Here is a 15,802-nt window from a genome sequence, read left to right as displayed (position 1 = left end):
CTGTCTTACCCTTCACCAAAGTTTCCACTTATCTATTGTCTATTAAGTGTTTTTCCATCTTCACTCCTTCCCTCCCTCCTGTCAAAGATTGTTTTTTTATATGTAAACCTTTTCATGAGTTTTTACAGTAGTGGTCTCATACAATGTTTGTCCTATTGTGATTGACTTATTTCACTCAGCATAATGTCCTCCAGATTCATCCATGTTAAGAGATGCTTCACGGATTCATCATTGTTCTTTATTGTTGCGTAATACTCCATTGTGCAGTTTTTTATCCATTCATCTCTCGAAGGGCATCTAGGTTGGTTCTGTCTTTTTGCTATTGTGAACAATGCTGCAGTGAACATGAGTGTGCGTATGTCTATTCGTGTGATGGCTCTTATTTCTCTAGGATATATTCCTAGGAGTGGGATTGCTGGATCATAGAACTATAGACGTTTTTGTTGGTGGAATAGCCCTAAGTTTTTGGGTGGGCTCAGTCTGTTTAGCTGTTCTCATGAACATCTACCTGTACCTGTATTCCTTTTGACCTTTGGCTTCTCATTATTTGTGGTGGCCTGCCATGCCTAAAACTGACAGACCCTTTTGGTACCTGTCACTGCAATTATGTACACATTCTGGAATTTGAAGGTATGCAAATGGAAATAGAGGGAGTGCTGTTTCTGAAAAGTTAAACATCTGTGTCCGCTACTGTGTTATCTGATTTGGGAAGAAGTAGAATACCAGTAGATTTTGATGCTGTTTTTTTTTTTTTCCCCCTTTCTCTTTTTGGAGTCCTGATGGCACAGTGGTTAAGAGCTCACCTGCTAACCAAAAGGCCGGGAGTTCGAATCCACTAGCTGTTTCTTGGAAACCCTGTGGAGCAGTTCTGCTCTGTCCTATAGGGTTGCTATGAGTTGGAATCAACTCGATGGCATTGAGTTTTTTTTTTTTTATTACTTTAAAACAAATATCACTCCTGTGTACATGGATTCATATTAAAATTAAAGTTTTAGCGTTATTTAAACACTGTTAGAGACGTATTTCTAATTGTTGTACAATATTTCACTTTTTTTTTTTTAAGGCAGTATTACTTATGCTTTAGAGGGCAGTGGTGGTTCAGCGGTAGAATTTCCGCTTTGCATGGGGGAGGTCTGGATTTGATTCCCGGCCAGTGCACCTCATGCACAGTCATGACCCACCTGTCAGTGGAAGCATGTTGCTGTGATGCTGAAGGGGCTTCAGCAGAGCTTCCAGACTAAGAGGGACTAGAAAGAAAGGCCTGGTGATCTACTTCTGGGAATCAGCCCTTGAAAACCCTATGAATCATAGTGCTCTGATCCCTTCGTGCATGAGGTCACCACGAGTCAGGGACAACTCAGTGGCAGCCACCAGCAGCAACAGCTTAAGCTTTTAAACCCTAGAGTAGTGGTTCTCACAGTGTCATCTCTAGACCAGCAGCATCAGCATCACGCGGGGACTTGTCAGAAATGCATATCATGTCCGCGTCCGATCTACCGAATCAGTATCTTGGGGTGGGAAGTAGACGGTCTTGGTTTTGCCAAGCCCCCCAGGTGATGCAGATGCACACTCAAGCTGAGAAGGACCTGGAGGAACCAAGGGTGGCATTTTAAAACTAAAAGCACAGAACTAGAAATGTTACAATTTTCTGCCATGTACCAAAAGTATGTTCATAAAATAGCATTTGTAAAATAGTGTTATGTCCTTCATTCAGTATTCAGTATTCAAAACTGACTAGATATTTAATAATGATTGGACCTAGATGGCAGTTTGAAGGTTTTCACACTTTGAAGGTGCATTTGATAGGTGTGCTCCTTAGCTTTTGGCCTTTCAGGTATTGTGATCCCTTCCCAACCTTGAAGGCCATGCTCTTAAGAACTGCCCTGCTAGAAAGCTTAGTAGGGAAAAACTTAAAAACTGATGGGGAATAGAGGAAATCTTTGGAAGCCCTTATAGGATTTTCCCCGTTTGCAAAAAATAAAGCAGAAAAAAAAAATATATAAACAACACTTTATTCAACTTAAAGGTATAATAATGGGTATTTGACTGTTAGTTTCCATTTACCGTGTCTTACACTCTAACAAGATTGGATTCTCACTTTTATTTAGGTAGGGAATAAAAAATAGAGTCCGTTATGTTGAGAGGCTCTACAGTCTCAAACTATGAATTGTCTCAGGGAACATTAAAGTTTATTGGAGCAAAACATTTTTAAAAATAAGGGTGGGGTATTTCCCAGCAAACATGTTGGGCCCATCTCAAGGAGGGCAGCCATGATAGCCTGGGCCCTTTGCAGTCCAGGTTAGGGGGAAATACTGAACTGAGTAGCCAGCAGGCATGGCCTAGCATCTCATTTCTGATGATCTGCTTTGTGTTTTACATCTTCCAGGTGCCCTCCCAGTTGCAGAGAACTTCAGCTTCTGCTTGGTGACTTTGCTGTCTGATGTGGCGTATAGGGACCCTTCCCTCAGAGATGAGGTGAGGGGGTGCTGGCTTGGCGTGGTTACTGTTAGAGCGAAGAGAGTCCCAAAGTGATGGAAAAAGAAAAAGTGTGATTGGACTGTCTGTTTATGGTGATTTCTTCCATATTATTAATAGCAGATTGAAGAAATGTTTAATACTTGCTTATAGTACTTTTCAGGTCCCCATGTGATTCCATGAGTGTTACTTCCCTGGACTTTCCCAATGGCCCTCCCTGTGAGGTAGGCAGCAAAAGGTACAGGCAGCTCGTTTTTCTGATTCTAGGCTGGGGAGGCCAGTTGTTCATAGAAAATAATCTTCTAGATAGCTGAAGCTTATACCTCTAAGTGCCCAAGCTTTTTAAGTTTTATTTAGTTTTCTTGGAAATTTTACTAAATGTATTTTGTGCTTCCTTCCTTTTAAAACAAAGAATATAATCATAATTTAAGCTTTTTTAAAAAATGAATTAGATTTATCATTTTGAAAGTCAGTTTTTATATGCTGCTATTCTCAGGTCCTGCCAAGGTATGTCTAGTTGTTTGCCTGTAAGTTAAATGTTCCCAGCTACCTATGCTTTTTGAGTTCTTGTACCTGTTTTGTAATTTTTTAAATCTCTTTTCTTGACATCAAGCTGTAAATTCTGCTATCAGTATTTCTGTCCTTACATTATTTTTCATCCTCCTTTCTAAATTAGGGAATTCATTCTTTTGTAGGTTGGCTAAAGGGATAGCTAGATATTTGAATTATATGTTATTATAAAAAAAGTTAGCAGGCTGTGACTTTTCTGTGAGTAAAATGCATCAAAATAAAACATTGAAGGTGATGACTTAAATTTTATGTATGAAATGGAGAAAGTATTGCTTTTCAGGTCTTCATAGGTGCAAAGTCAAGACCACTTAACTGAGTCCCACCAAAGTCGGCAATTGTATCAAACCAGTCCAGGGAGGCTGAGCTCATCTACTTCTGGACACCACGTGCATGGTGAATGGTAAATCCCACTCCACATGCAGCTGTGTCCTGTAGAAATCTCAGCCTCCCTTCCCTCTTTCATCCCCATTCACTTGGGGCTAGGTTAGCGGGCACTAGCCCCTTCTTGCTGTCATCCCCTTTCACCTGGGGCCAGGTGAGTAGGCACTGGCCCCTGCTCTCTCATTCCGCATCACTCAGGGCCAGGTCAGCAGTTGCTGGTTCCTTCTCTCTCTCATCTCCATTCACACGGGGCCAGGTCAGTGGGTATAGGTCCCCTCTCTGATCCTTATTCACCTGGGGCCAGGTCAGCAGGTGCGGGCTGTTTCTCTTTCTCTTTCCCCTTTACCCAGGGCCAGGTCAGTGGGTAAGGCTCCTTCTGTCTCTTACACATTCACCCAGGGCCAGATCAGTGAGCAGTGGCCCATCCTCTGTTTCTCAGGTCCAATAATCTGGTGTAGTGGCTCACAAACTCCAGGGAAAGGGATATCTTTAATCTAGCAGAAAAAGGGATAGAAACACATAAGACAAGGTCCAGGAGGGGCATTGGTGCAGAGTATTCATGTCCCCAAGGGACATACTTACCCTCCTGAGAGCAAATGTTTGCTTTTTGCACCCAGGGATCTCCGCTGAGCCTCTGTCTTCCAAGGCATTTATCGGCCTGTCCACGTTGTCATGAGCAATCACATCACGCCTCATGAAGCTTAGTCAGTATTGGGCCCCCAAGAGGTCCCTCTTGGTTGGGTAAGCCCTCACTCATTGCCCTTAGGTGTGGTCTTGCTGTCAGGAACAAGGACCAAAAGCCAAGTTGTTTACCACAAGGGGCTTCCACACATCTAAACAGGTTATTCATCATTTAGCATTAGCAAAACGTGAGAAATTTGACATAGTTTTACAAACAAGTCTTTTCAGACCAACTTTATTTTCTTCTTTGCCTGAGTTTTCTAAGACTGGTTGAGGGAAATGATGTGAATAGTCATGTTGACCCTCACGAAGGCATTGGACAGACACCTCTTCTGACATCCTGGATCAATAATATGGGCCGAGGGCTAAAACGATTCATAGAGTTTGGGGACATGTTGAAGGATCATCCCAGAGGGTACCCAGTGTGGCATCAGCTCAGCAGAAGCCTTTAACGGCCTGCCCACACTGCTGAAGCAAAACTAGGCCACTGCTACATATGAAGATCCCCTTGGTAGAAGACTAAAGCTGGGTGTCAAAGACTAGTCCAGTGAGCAACAGCCAATACAGGGAACTTTTGTAGGGATAAATGACAAGTTAAAAAATGACCATCTAGAGCAGCATGTGTGAAAAAGACTAAGTATTTTATTTATCTGCAAGCTCATAAGCCAGCAGTGTGAAGGGGCTGCCAAAAAGGTAATGTCACGCAAACATGAGTCTAGAATCCACTAGGAGTGTGGTGGTTGCTGTGGGCGAGTCATAACATCCCAGGAATATTCACATATATTACTCAGCACCACGTTTGGAGACAGAAGTAGACACACTGGGTTACAGTGAAATCAGAGGCAGGCAGTCAGCATCACAAAGAACTTGCACTCATAAGGAATGATTGAAGGAACTAGACATATTTAGCAAGGAAAAGAAGAACTGGGGGTGTATAGCCTGTTTCCGGAATATGGAGGAGAACGGAGACTTGCTGTGTATGGCTCCAGGAGTGAGTGGGGCAGGTCCCAGGAGGACATCATTGGCCCAGTGTTAGGAGGAGCTCTTTATCAGTCCCGAAATGGCATGAGCTACACTGGGTGGAAGAGGGCTTCTGTCCCCGGAAGGTCAGCTGGTTGGCTACATGCAGAGCTATGATACAAGGGGGTTATGTATCAGATGTAGAGTTTGGACAAGATAATGTCTAAAGCTCCTTCTAATTCTGAATTAATTCTGTGATAGTTACCTGATCTTGTTTATATCTGATTTTGTTTTCTTGACTATTACAGATTTTAGAGGCACTTTTGCAGGTTTTGCATGTCCTTTTGGGAATGTGTCAGACTTTGGAGATTCAAGAAAAAGGTATGATTAATAGATTTTTAAGGCATTTCTTCTTGTCTTCCCAAATGATTTTGTGGTCACTCTTTCCCATGTTTCTCCCCAGTCTTCTCGTGTACCTGATGGATAAGAACATTTCTATATTAGGTTCCATTTGGTCTGTGTTGGTATACCATAAGGCCACATGGGGGTCAGGAGCACGGGTGTCCTACATAAATGCTGGGCGACCTTGAACAAGTAAATTTGCCCCTCTGGGCCTCAGCTTCTTTACCTTTGAAATGTCTGGGTAGATTCTTTGAGCTCCAAAGGTCATTTTTTTCTCTAGTATAAGACTATCAGTAGGGTCCTAGAAGGTGTAAGGTCTAAGTATAGCATAGGTACATGCTAATGTGACCTAGCTATATTGCCAATTTGCATGTGCTGTGAATCAGATGAAGACCTCGCAAAGAGAGCAGCTGTGTGTGATGGAGGCACAGTCTGAAGTTATTTCTGTCAATGACAAATTGAAAATGTCACCTGTCAGCCCTTTAGGTTGGCTCTGGTACTGTGGCTTACTCTGAGCCTTCAGATTTGTAAGTACGTGGGTTGTGAAATGTTAGCAGGTGATATACTTTGGTGCCATGTGATTGTCTCACAGGCACTGTTCTCATATTGTGACCTTCTCACTTTGTCTTCCAGAATACCTTTGCAAATATGCACTCCCATGCCTGATAGGAATCTCACGAGCATTTGGGCGTTACAGCAACACGGAGGAGTCTCTCCTCTCGAAGCTCTTTCCCAAAGTCCCTCCACATTCCCTCCGAGTCCCAGAGGAGCTCGAAGGCGTTCGGAGGCGTTCCTTCAATGACTTCCGCTCCATCCTCCCCAGCAATTTGCTGACAGTCTGTCAGGAGGGTACCCTGAAGAGGAAGACCAGCAGTGTGTCCAGCATTTCTCAGGTAGGGCAGGGCTCCTGGAAGAAGAGCAGAGGAAAAAAATCTTGTTTAGTGCTCCTGTGAATAGAGGAACTACTTGTGTGTAGTTCGATGGAACTTAAGATGAAATTTAAAAGGGCTCTTGCTAAAATTGTCTTTAATACAAAGGCTCACTGTGTCCTTTTTAAAATTTGTGAGTGACTGAGTGTTGTAGTCACAAAGTATTTGTTTCACAGCTGTTGGGTGCCACTCTCTGTTCTTGGTCGAAGGCAGTGGTGTCCTTAAGTTATGTAATTGACTCATGGAGAAAAGATAAAAACACTGAAAACAATTCAGCTCGATAACCAAGTATAAAATGTAGAGTCACATATGAAGAATTTAGTGATATAGTGTAAGTTGAGAGAGGGCAGTTGTGCTTCAGTGTAGAATCATTGCCTTCCATGCCAAGCACTGGTTTGATTCCTGGCCAGTATATCTGATTTGCAACCACCACTCATCTGTCAGTGGAGGCTTGCGTGTTGCTATGATGCTGAAAAGATTTCATTGGCACTTCTAGACTAAGCCTAGGAAGAAAGGCCTGGTGATCTGCTTCTGAAAATCAGCCAGTGACAGCCCTATGCTTCATGCCAGTCCAATCCCATTGTGCACGGGGTCACTGTGAGTTGGTAGCTGACTTGATGGCAGCTAACAACAACAACATACAGAAAGAAAGCTGTAGCCTGGTGGGTTTCAAGGAGGAGGTGGGCTTGAACCAGGATGTGAACGATATACAATGGACTGGCAGAGACAGCTTTGTCTTAAAACAATGTGGCTGAGGTTTGGCCAGCCTTTTCTGATCAGTGACTCTGGTTGCTTGTTTCAGGTCAGCCCAGAACGTGGGATGCCGCCTCCCAGCTCACCTGGAGGATCCGCCTTTCACTACTTTGATGGTGGGCTTCACCTTTCTGCTGAGAATGTTAACCTAGTACTTGGATGGTAGGCTTGTAGTGGCATCTCCTTGTTACCTTAAGGATGCTAATAGTAACTCGCTGTTCCATGGATGTAGTGTCACGCTTTTAGAAAACATTTTCTATTTCATTTTAACGTCTTAAATTTTCATTTTGCAATATTTCATAATGAGGAAAGTGCAGAAAATAATAGACCCCCGTATACCTGCCATCCAGGTTTAATGCTTTAACCTCTGAAAGCACTGGTTTTCAGGTAGAAGAAGTGATAGTGGGTACTTCCCTTGTTTCTTTGTTTAACACCATTAAACATGTAGGTAATATTTTAAAATGTAATACTGCTGATAGTGCCTTTTTACAGAGCTCTGCTGTTTACAAAGTACTTTTACATAATTTTCTGAATTCGATTCATAGGATCACCCTGTGCAGTGTCAGACACGTGTTAAAGTCACTTCCACCTCACCCTTGAGGGAAGTCAGGCTTGGACTAAGCAACAGAAAATGAGGAAGCCAGAATCCCATGCCTTCTAATGCAGGCCACTCCATTTGTAGATGATGCTGATAGCTAAATTAAGAGCATTTCTCAAAAGGAAATTGAGAGATGTGAAGGAGGATTAAAAAATTACAAAAGGAGGGGAGTAAACTCAAATAAATACAGGCGCCATTTCATATGGTATCTCTTGGCGACCCACAGCCTGTGTTACCATGGTGAGACCGAGTCTACCCACTCAGAATTCCACCTCCCAGAGGGAACATCTTGTCTAAGTATAGAATATATATTCCTCCAGCCCTTAAAGGCCCCTCTGCTGTGGGCCTGCTGTTGGGGTTGGGACAACCATGGTGACCCTCAAAGACTTCTCTTTCCCTGATAAGCAGCTCCCGTCCACTTTCTGTGGTCAAGCCCCTTCATCAGGGCTGCCCTCCTGTAAGCCCCTCAAATTATTAGTGAGATTGAGGCCCACCCAGGTGCAGGCTGACTGCACGCTTCATCCCTTCATTCAGTGCACTTGGTTGAGCCCTACACTGTGCCGGCTTCTGCTGCAGCTGGGAGCAGGCAGATGCTTCCTGCTCTCTGAAGCAGAGGAGACAGAGGACCAACGTGCCACTTCTTCCCTTTGGCTCACACAAAAGAGGAGAGGTTCATCTTTCCTCTCCCTCTCTCGTCCCTCTTTGACAGTGCTGTAGGAATTTTTTTTTCCATTAATAGTTGTTTACTACAATTAAATGGCAGAATTTAAAAACTTACCTAAAATATTACATATTGACATTAAATTGTCTTAGTTTCTTGAACACATTAAATACCATTCACTATCAAATATAAGTAGCCTTCACTATCTGTGCCACCCACCCAATAATTTTTTTTGTTTAATTGTGGTAAAAACAAAACATCTGCCATGTCAACAGTTTTCAAATGCACACAAATATGTTCATCACATTGATCGGTCATTACCATTAACCATTCCTGAATTTCCCCATCACCCTGAAAGGAGTTACTTTTAAAAGCACAAAACTGATCGTTTAATTTCGTGCTTATTAAAAACTTTCAGCGACCCCGTGTCCCTGCGTAAATTGCAAACCTCACATCCCCTGGTGTTGCAGTTCTGGTCTTTTGCCACCTTCAGTGTTCATTACACCTGGCTCAGCGTCCAGGACTCCCTCCTTATTCATGGTGCTGCCAGGAAATGCTCTCTGATCGCAGCTCCTTACCTCCTACCCACCCAGTCTTTACATCAGCTTTGTTCCCCATTCTCCCAACCCCTGCTCACTCCATCAGTGGTCATTTATTATGCTGGACCTCCAGTGTCTCAGCTCCTCTGGCATTATCGCCCACCTTTTCTGGGCTGTGTTGCTAGTTGGCTCCCTTCAGACCCTCTTTTGTCACGTCAGCAGACTGTCACCAGTGTCTAGAACCACACACCAGCTTTGACACAGTTGGGTTAACACGACTCAGGTTTTTCTGTGCTCTAGTTGCTTGAGAAAGTCATAATGTTTATTATTTGGTGCTTTACAGATTGATGTTTTCTAATATAGTTGAATGTAAAATATTACAGACTTATTTTCTAATCGTGGTCTTCTCTCATAGCTTTTTCATAATGGATTTTCAAACAGTTGTACAATTTTGGATTCATGTTTATTAGGTCTTGGGTGGCTGGCTGTTTTTGTTCTGACTTTGAAATTTCTAGCAGAGTGTGTTTTTGTTCTAATTTTAGTGGTAACTATATTTGGGGTCCTGTGGACCTCAAGCTTGCACGTCTCTCAACCTTTAAAAAGGTGTTATTTTTCCCCCAAAATGTTTAGTTATTTTGTCTAATATTAGGACATGATCGTATCAGCATTTGAACTGAAACATCCAGGTGGGAGGTGTTGCTCCCCAAGGGTTTGTAATCCAGCCTTTATTTCGTAACTAAAAAGCAAACAAGGAATTGGAGCATAAAAAAAGAACAGACTATTCCATAAAAGAATACTGATCAAAAAGAGGAAAATGCAGAACAGAAATTCTCATGGACTCTAGACTTTCTGGAGCCATGGAGGGTGGCTGAACTCCTGAAACTGTTATGCTGAGATAATCTTTAAATCTTAAACCAGGATATCCCCTGAAGTCATCTGAAGACTGAACAGTAGTTTAGCTTAACTAGTAAAAAAAAGGTCTGCCTTGGGCATTTTGCACTTTTAAGAACAATCTGTATGGCATCAAATCAACAACAGCACCTTGAAAGATTAGATAGGAACCTTAGGGGGCAGTGAGTTTATGTTAAATGAGAGAGGAACAACTCAGAAAAGGAGGGTGAGAATGGTTGCACAACGCGGAAGAATGTAGTGTCACTAAATTGTATGTGTAGAAATGGTTTAGCTGGTGTATTTTTACTGTGTATATTCCCAATAACAACAAAATAAAATTTAGGAAAAAAAAGAGCAAACACCGTGGCTTTGCTGGTTATTGAGGGAATCGGCTGGAGGAAGCGTCCTGGCCATCTGTGACCATGATTTACTTACCCATTTTCTCTCCGTCAGCCTCATGCTTACCTGATGGGAATGCCCTGGAGCCGGATTACTACTTCTCCACCGTCAGCTCCAGCTTCTCAGTTTCCCCTCTTTTCAATGGCATTACCTATAAGGAGTTTGATATTCCACTAGAAATGCTTCGGGAACTTTTAAACTTGGTAAGCAGAGCGTGGATGGATCAATAGATTACATGTATAACCAATCAGTAAAATTACGAGTGGTGAGAACCTGTATTTCTTGAAAGAAAAAAGAGTACCAGTATTTTAAGTACAAGTCCCTAGACACAAATTTGGGGACTAAAGAAGGAAAGAGTGCGATTCTTTCTCATTTAATCCCTCTAGCCACCGTGTGGGGAGACAGGTCATGCATCCCAGTTTACAGGTAAGAAAATGGAAGTCAAGTACTTGAAGGATGCACAGGCCCAGGGCAGGGCACAGCCATGGCTCCTGCGTCCAACTCCAGTGTCTCTCCACTGCACCTGAGTCCCTCCAAGGTCTGCTCTGTTTGGATTTTATGTGGGGCAAGAGTGAAAGGGGCTTGGATTAATACGGAACCTGAATTTTTCATATGTGGTTATCTCTGGTCTTTGAGGTGATGTCAGAGAAGGCATTCGTGCCACTGGTAGAGCCTTGGATAGGCAGGCCTTTGGTCAGCCCCAGGGGCTTTGACGTTGTCCAAGAGATTTCAGTGTTGAGGTGAGGACATCGTCAAGGACAGATGCTAAAGGGCAGACTTTCTGTATTGGAAAGAATGAGCGGAAGTGAGAAGGATCCCTCCAACCGCGCAGCCCTCCAGGTGCGAGGGACAGGGGCTGGTGTTAAACCAGCACACGCGCCACGGACAGCAGCCACCCCTCAGTGTGCTGAATGGGCGTCAGCGCTCAAAGAGGATGGCTTTAGGCTAAAGCTCAAGAAGACATTAAAACATACGGCAGTGATGAATGAGAATAGAGCACTAGTAAGTTATTAGATTATTATAACCCAGGGTGTTCTGGAACGCATCCTTCATGTTTGAAGGTGAGGTCAGGAAGGAGAACACCTGATGCGATGTGCTTCTCAATGCCAGTGTCCCGGTCAGAAGGTGGCTTGGGTGGACTGTGGCCTTCTCAGGGGGCTTTTCCTTGTATAATATCAGAGAATCGTAATCGAAGACTGAATGTTTTGGATTGTCACTTGGGAAAATTTTTTTTCCAATATATTTTAATTTATCAAACTTAGGTTTTCTTTATCAAAGAAGTTTTTATTTCATCTCCTGACATGTTATCTTACAGGTAATGTTTATAACTAGTTGCCATTGATTCTACTCCAACTTATGGCAGCCTCATGTGAGTCAGAGGATAACTGTGCTCCGTAGGGTTTTCACTGGCTGATTTTTGGAAGTAGATGACCAGGCCTTTCTTCTGAGGTGCCTTTCGGTGGGCTTGAACCACCAACCTTTTGGTTAGCAGCCGAGCACTTAACCATTTGCACCACCCAGGGATTCCTAGATTGTATTATCTATACTTTTCGAAAATGACCTTCTTGCAGTTCTGTCGTTGGGGTGGGGGGTTCAGCAGTTTACAGAACAGTTCATCCCTTTACTAAATGCAGATACGGAGAAGGGGTGGAAACAATTGCTTGTGCAAGACATTAAGAATGTGTACTGTAGTGTGAGTGCCCAGGCAGCTTCTGAAGAGCCAGTCCCACGAGGGCTGAGGAAGAAGGAGGTGCTGTTAGCACCTGAGGCCTGGCTGTGAAGGTGTCCCTGATGCCTGGGAGGGACTGTGAAAAAGCTCACAGCTGTGCTTTATCTGTGAGTGTGCGAAGTGTCAGTGATGCCCAGAGTCCCCATGCCATCACGTCTAAGAGCTGGAAGTTTAGTATTTGCAACTTTGAGGGAGTTGGTTCCTTTTCTCTATTTTTGTATCATTTTGATCCGGGATAAGAAGAGAAGCTCCAAGCGATGACAGAATTAAGGGCATTTTTTGTGTATAAAGAGTCCCTGGGTGGCACAAATGGTTAACACACTTGGCTGCTAACTGAAAAGTTGGTGGTTTGAACCCACCCAGAAGTGCCCTGGAAGAAAGGCCTGGCAATCTGTTTCTGAAATGTCACGGCCTTGGAAACCCTATGGAGCAATTCTGCTCTGCGCACCTGGGGTCACCATGAGTTGGAATTGATTCCATGGCAACAAAACAACCACCACAAATAATTTGATGTGTAGCTATACTTCGTATGTTGTTGGCCTGTTGATCCCATCGTGTTTGGTACCCCACGAGCTTGTTTTGTGGCTTTGGTAAAAGTAGCTAGCATTCTTGTCTGTCACTGTGTTTGTCAGTTGGCTCATGAGGTTGTGTTTCCTTGGTAGGTGAAGAAGATCGTCGAGGACCCTGTTCTCAAGTCTTTGGATGCAGTCGTAGCCAGTGTCACAGAGGTAAGTCCTTCCTGAGGGCCTCTCAGTGAGGTTAGCCCTGCTGTGTAGAACGCAGGAGGAGTTTGCATGGGGCCAGAGTGAAAGGGGGTTGGCAGTGAGTTTTCAGTTTAAGCTCCCCGCAAAAAAACCGAACCAAACTCATTGGCGTCAAGTTGATTCCGACTCATAGTGACCCTATAGGACAGAGTAGAGCTGCCCCATATGGTATCTGAGGAGTGCCTGGTGGAATCAAACTGCCAGCCTTTTGGTCAGCAGCCACAGTGATTAATCACTACACCACCAGGGTTTCCTTGAAGCTCCCCAGTCGCACCTAACCTGTGAAGTGGCAGTAGTAATAGCACTAGAACCTGTCTAACTTTAGGGGGGATCATGAGACTCAGGATCAGCCCGAATCTGATTTCTGTGAGGTGGAGGTCAGACATACCTCCACTCTCCAAACTTCTACCAGTTCTGACATCAGCTGTCCCTCCCGTGGCACGCTCTACTTCTCTTCTGGGTTTGACAATCCATTGCAGCAGCCACACAGAACTCACAGACCATACATACAGTTAAATGATTTATTAGGGAAGTAATGGGGTACATCTTGGGATCAGGATCAACAGGCTATAACTCAAGATCAAGATCAGGAAGCATGTAGGCAAAGTCTGGAATGCTCGTCCAAAGGGGGAGCACATCCCTCCGTTCTTAAGTGCAAGAGCTCTCTCAGCTCCTCTTGGCCAGGCAAGCAAGCAGGCCTTCTGTCTGCCCCCTGCATGCACCTTCTCAGCTGTGCAGGCCTCCTCTTGGCCCCCTGAGGACAGGCCTCTCTACCTTCGGCCTCCTTGCCGTTGGCCTCTCCACTGCTAACTGACCCAGCTCATAGCCAGTGTAAGAGTTTCATTCAGCCCTCTTAGCCACATTCCTAGAGGCAGGTTTCTGCCATCACCACTGACTCTGCTACAGGGCCCCTCTGGGCCTCTTGCTATCTTCAGTGTTACAGCCCTTGACACATGTTACAGCTGTTGTAGGAGGCTCCTTACCTCCTGTCTCTTTTTCTCATCTTCTATCTTCTTACAACCCCCTCGCCTTTTTTTTTCTTTCCCTTTTCTCCTTTCTGCTGCTTTCTCCTTCCTGTCTGCCTACCTCTGTGGGGTTGGCTACATATATAAGCAAACTCCTGGTCACTTCTAAAGCATGGCCCTCCCACCAGGGTTACGAACTGAACTAACCACACCCCTCTGTAGTAGGCCACGATCAATTTTTACAAGTATATTGACCAGTATCTGCAAGGTGCGTTAAATAGACTAATCACAGGGCAGGCTGCAGTCCCTGGTCAGACAAAGTATCAAACAACAAGTCATTTACAGTTTACCGAGGAAATGTCACTTAACCTGGACAAAATGATCAAACCCTCCAGGGTAGAAAACTAGAGCAAAGGTATCTCCTCGGGGCTCGGGGGAGAATCTCTCGAGCTGTTTTTCCAAAGAACCAAAGCAAAAGGCCTCATAAAGGAACTCATTTCACCACATAATCACAGCACACCTGCTACCTAAGGGCTTGCTCAGTGCCAGGCTGTGTCAGGCCATGCCAGGCCATGCCATGGAAAGATGGTCAGTGTGTCCATTTTACAGACGGAAGATGGAGGTACATGGTGCCCTGGAGTGGGGTAGGGGGGCCTGGCCCACCTAATTCCACGTCCGTGTTCTTTTTTCTTCCATGCTGCTTCGATGCTTCCAAAATTGCTTCTCCAGACTCAGAGCTCTGCTTCCCAGGCACATGTGAGCCATGGCCCTTTAGTGGGAGAGGCAAGACCTAGGGAACTTTTGGTCTTTTGTGTATTTGGAACCAAGAACTATAGCATTATGTATAACATCGTGAACTTTTTGTCTGGGGAGGTCTAGAAGTCTCAGGGAACCTCTGGGTTGGTCCTCCTTTTCGTGTTGGGACCCAGAGAAAGCGCTGTTTGCCAAGTTGTGCGCTGGATCCCTATTTCCTTGATGAAGCACGGTGTTCTTCCTCTCCCCTGCATGGGGGCCTAGGGGCACAGTGGGGAGGGAGCCTCTGGGGACCTTTCTGAGCTGGAGAGCTGCGTCTTTCCCTTCTCTGCACTAGCTGTTGGTGAGCCGTAGGCAGATATCGGATGTGTCTGGCAGGCATGGTTTGTTACAGATTGGTTCTTGGCTGAAGTCACAGCTCTCAAACTCCCCCAGTTGCAGTCTAGCACTTACCTGCCTTGCCTTCAACCCTTTTGCAGGTGGCTGTTCTGTCCCTCTACCTGGCTTTAGTGCTCCCCCTATGCCCCGCCTTCTGGCCTTGGAGCCTCTTGGTTTCTGTTGTCAATGTGCTGTCACGTGTGACCAGGGCTAACCAGAGGACCAGGACTGGCTGGGCCGGGCTGGACAGTCAGGGTGATTGGAGATTTGTCAGGCCTGTGCCATCTGTAAAGAAGGGCGTTAGTCCGAGTTCCGAGGGAAAAGTGGAGGCCACAGTGGCGGGGGAGCGGGGGTTCCCCTTTAGGGCTTGTCTTAGGCACTCAAGGTGAAGGGCAGGAATGTTGGGACTCTGGGACCCCCACTTCCCATTGAATCAGAGCAGTTTCAGGTTTTTTGTTTTATAATTTGGACTGTAGCATAAACTTCCACTTGAAGAAATGGTGCTGTAGCTACCAAAAAAATGCTTGAAATTCCTGACCTAGAGTTAACCTCACAATATGATGAAAAAACCAGTCACTGTTGAGCCAGCTATAACTCACAGCGACTCGTGTGTCAGAGTTGAACTGTGCTCAGCGGCTGATTTTTTGGAAGTAGACCGCTAGGCCTTTCTTCCTGATCGCCTCTGGGTGGAGATGAGCCATCAACCTTTCAGGGAGCAGTCAAGCACGTTAACTCTTTGCTCCACCCAAGGGCTATACTGCAACATAATAGTCACTAGCAGTTACTGCATGCTTCCTGTGTGTCGGACACTGTGATAGGACTTCATGCCCCTGCTCCTTTAATCAGTAGGGGCAGCGGAGGCTTACAGGGTTAAGGAACCTTAGTTACATATTAGTGAGTGATGAGACATGGATGCGGCCTCAGGCAGTTTGGCTCCGTAGTGCTCGGGCTTAACAGTTCCTCAGGTGGTCCTC

The 15,802-nt window shown here is 44.9% G+C and overlaps 1 protein-coding gene across 5 annotated transcripts in view; it reads left to right on the top strand.

Moving 5' to 3' along the window:
• Positions 1–15,802, top strand: part of PI4KA (phosphatidylinositol 4-kinase alpha) — a 155,468-nt gene that overhangs the window by 44,812 nt on the left and 94,854 nt on the right. For 3 of the 5 annotated variants that reach the window (XM_049867016.1, XM_049867018.1, XM_049867020.1), the window contains 6 exons: positions 2,387–2,475; positions 5,376–5,448; positions 6,103–6,362; positions 7,201–7,267; positions 10,294–10,442; positions 12,631–12,696. In XM_049867016.1, the coding sequence (XP_049722973.1) occupies positions 2,387–2,475; positions 5,376–5,448; positions 6,103–6,362; positions 7,201–7,267; positions 10,294–10,442; positions 12,631–12,696 (704 nt within the window). Of the gene's footprint in view, positions 1–2,386; positions 2,476–2,495; positions 3,446–4,043; positions 4,168–5,375; positions 5,449–6,102; positions 6,363–7,200; positions 7,268–10,293; positions 10,443–12,630; positions 12,697–15,802 lie in introns of those variants that run through there. The other 2 variants (XM_049867019.1, XM_049867017.1) reach the window with 2 other exon arrangements.

Source organism: Elephas maximus, chromosome 22 (genome assembly GCF_024166365.1).
Source record: "Elephas maximus indicus isolate mEleMax1 chromosome 22, mEleMax1 primary haplotype, whole genome shotgun sequence".
Lineage (NCBI taxonomy): Eukaryota > Metazoa > Chordata > Mammalia > Proboscidea > Elephantidae > Elephas > Elephas maximus.
This window is presented reverse-complemented; position numbering and strand designations above follow the sequence as displayed.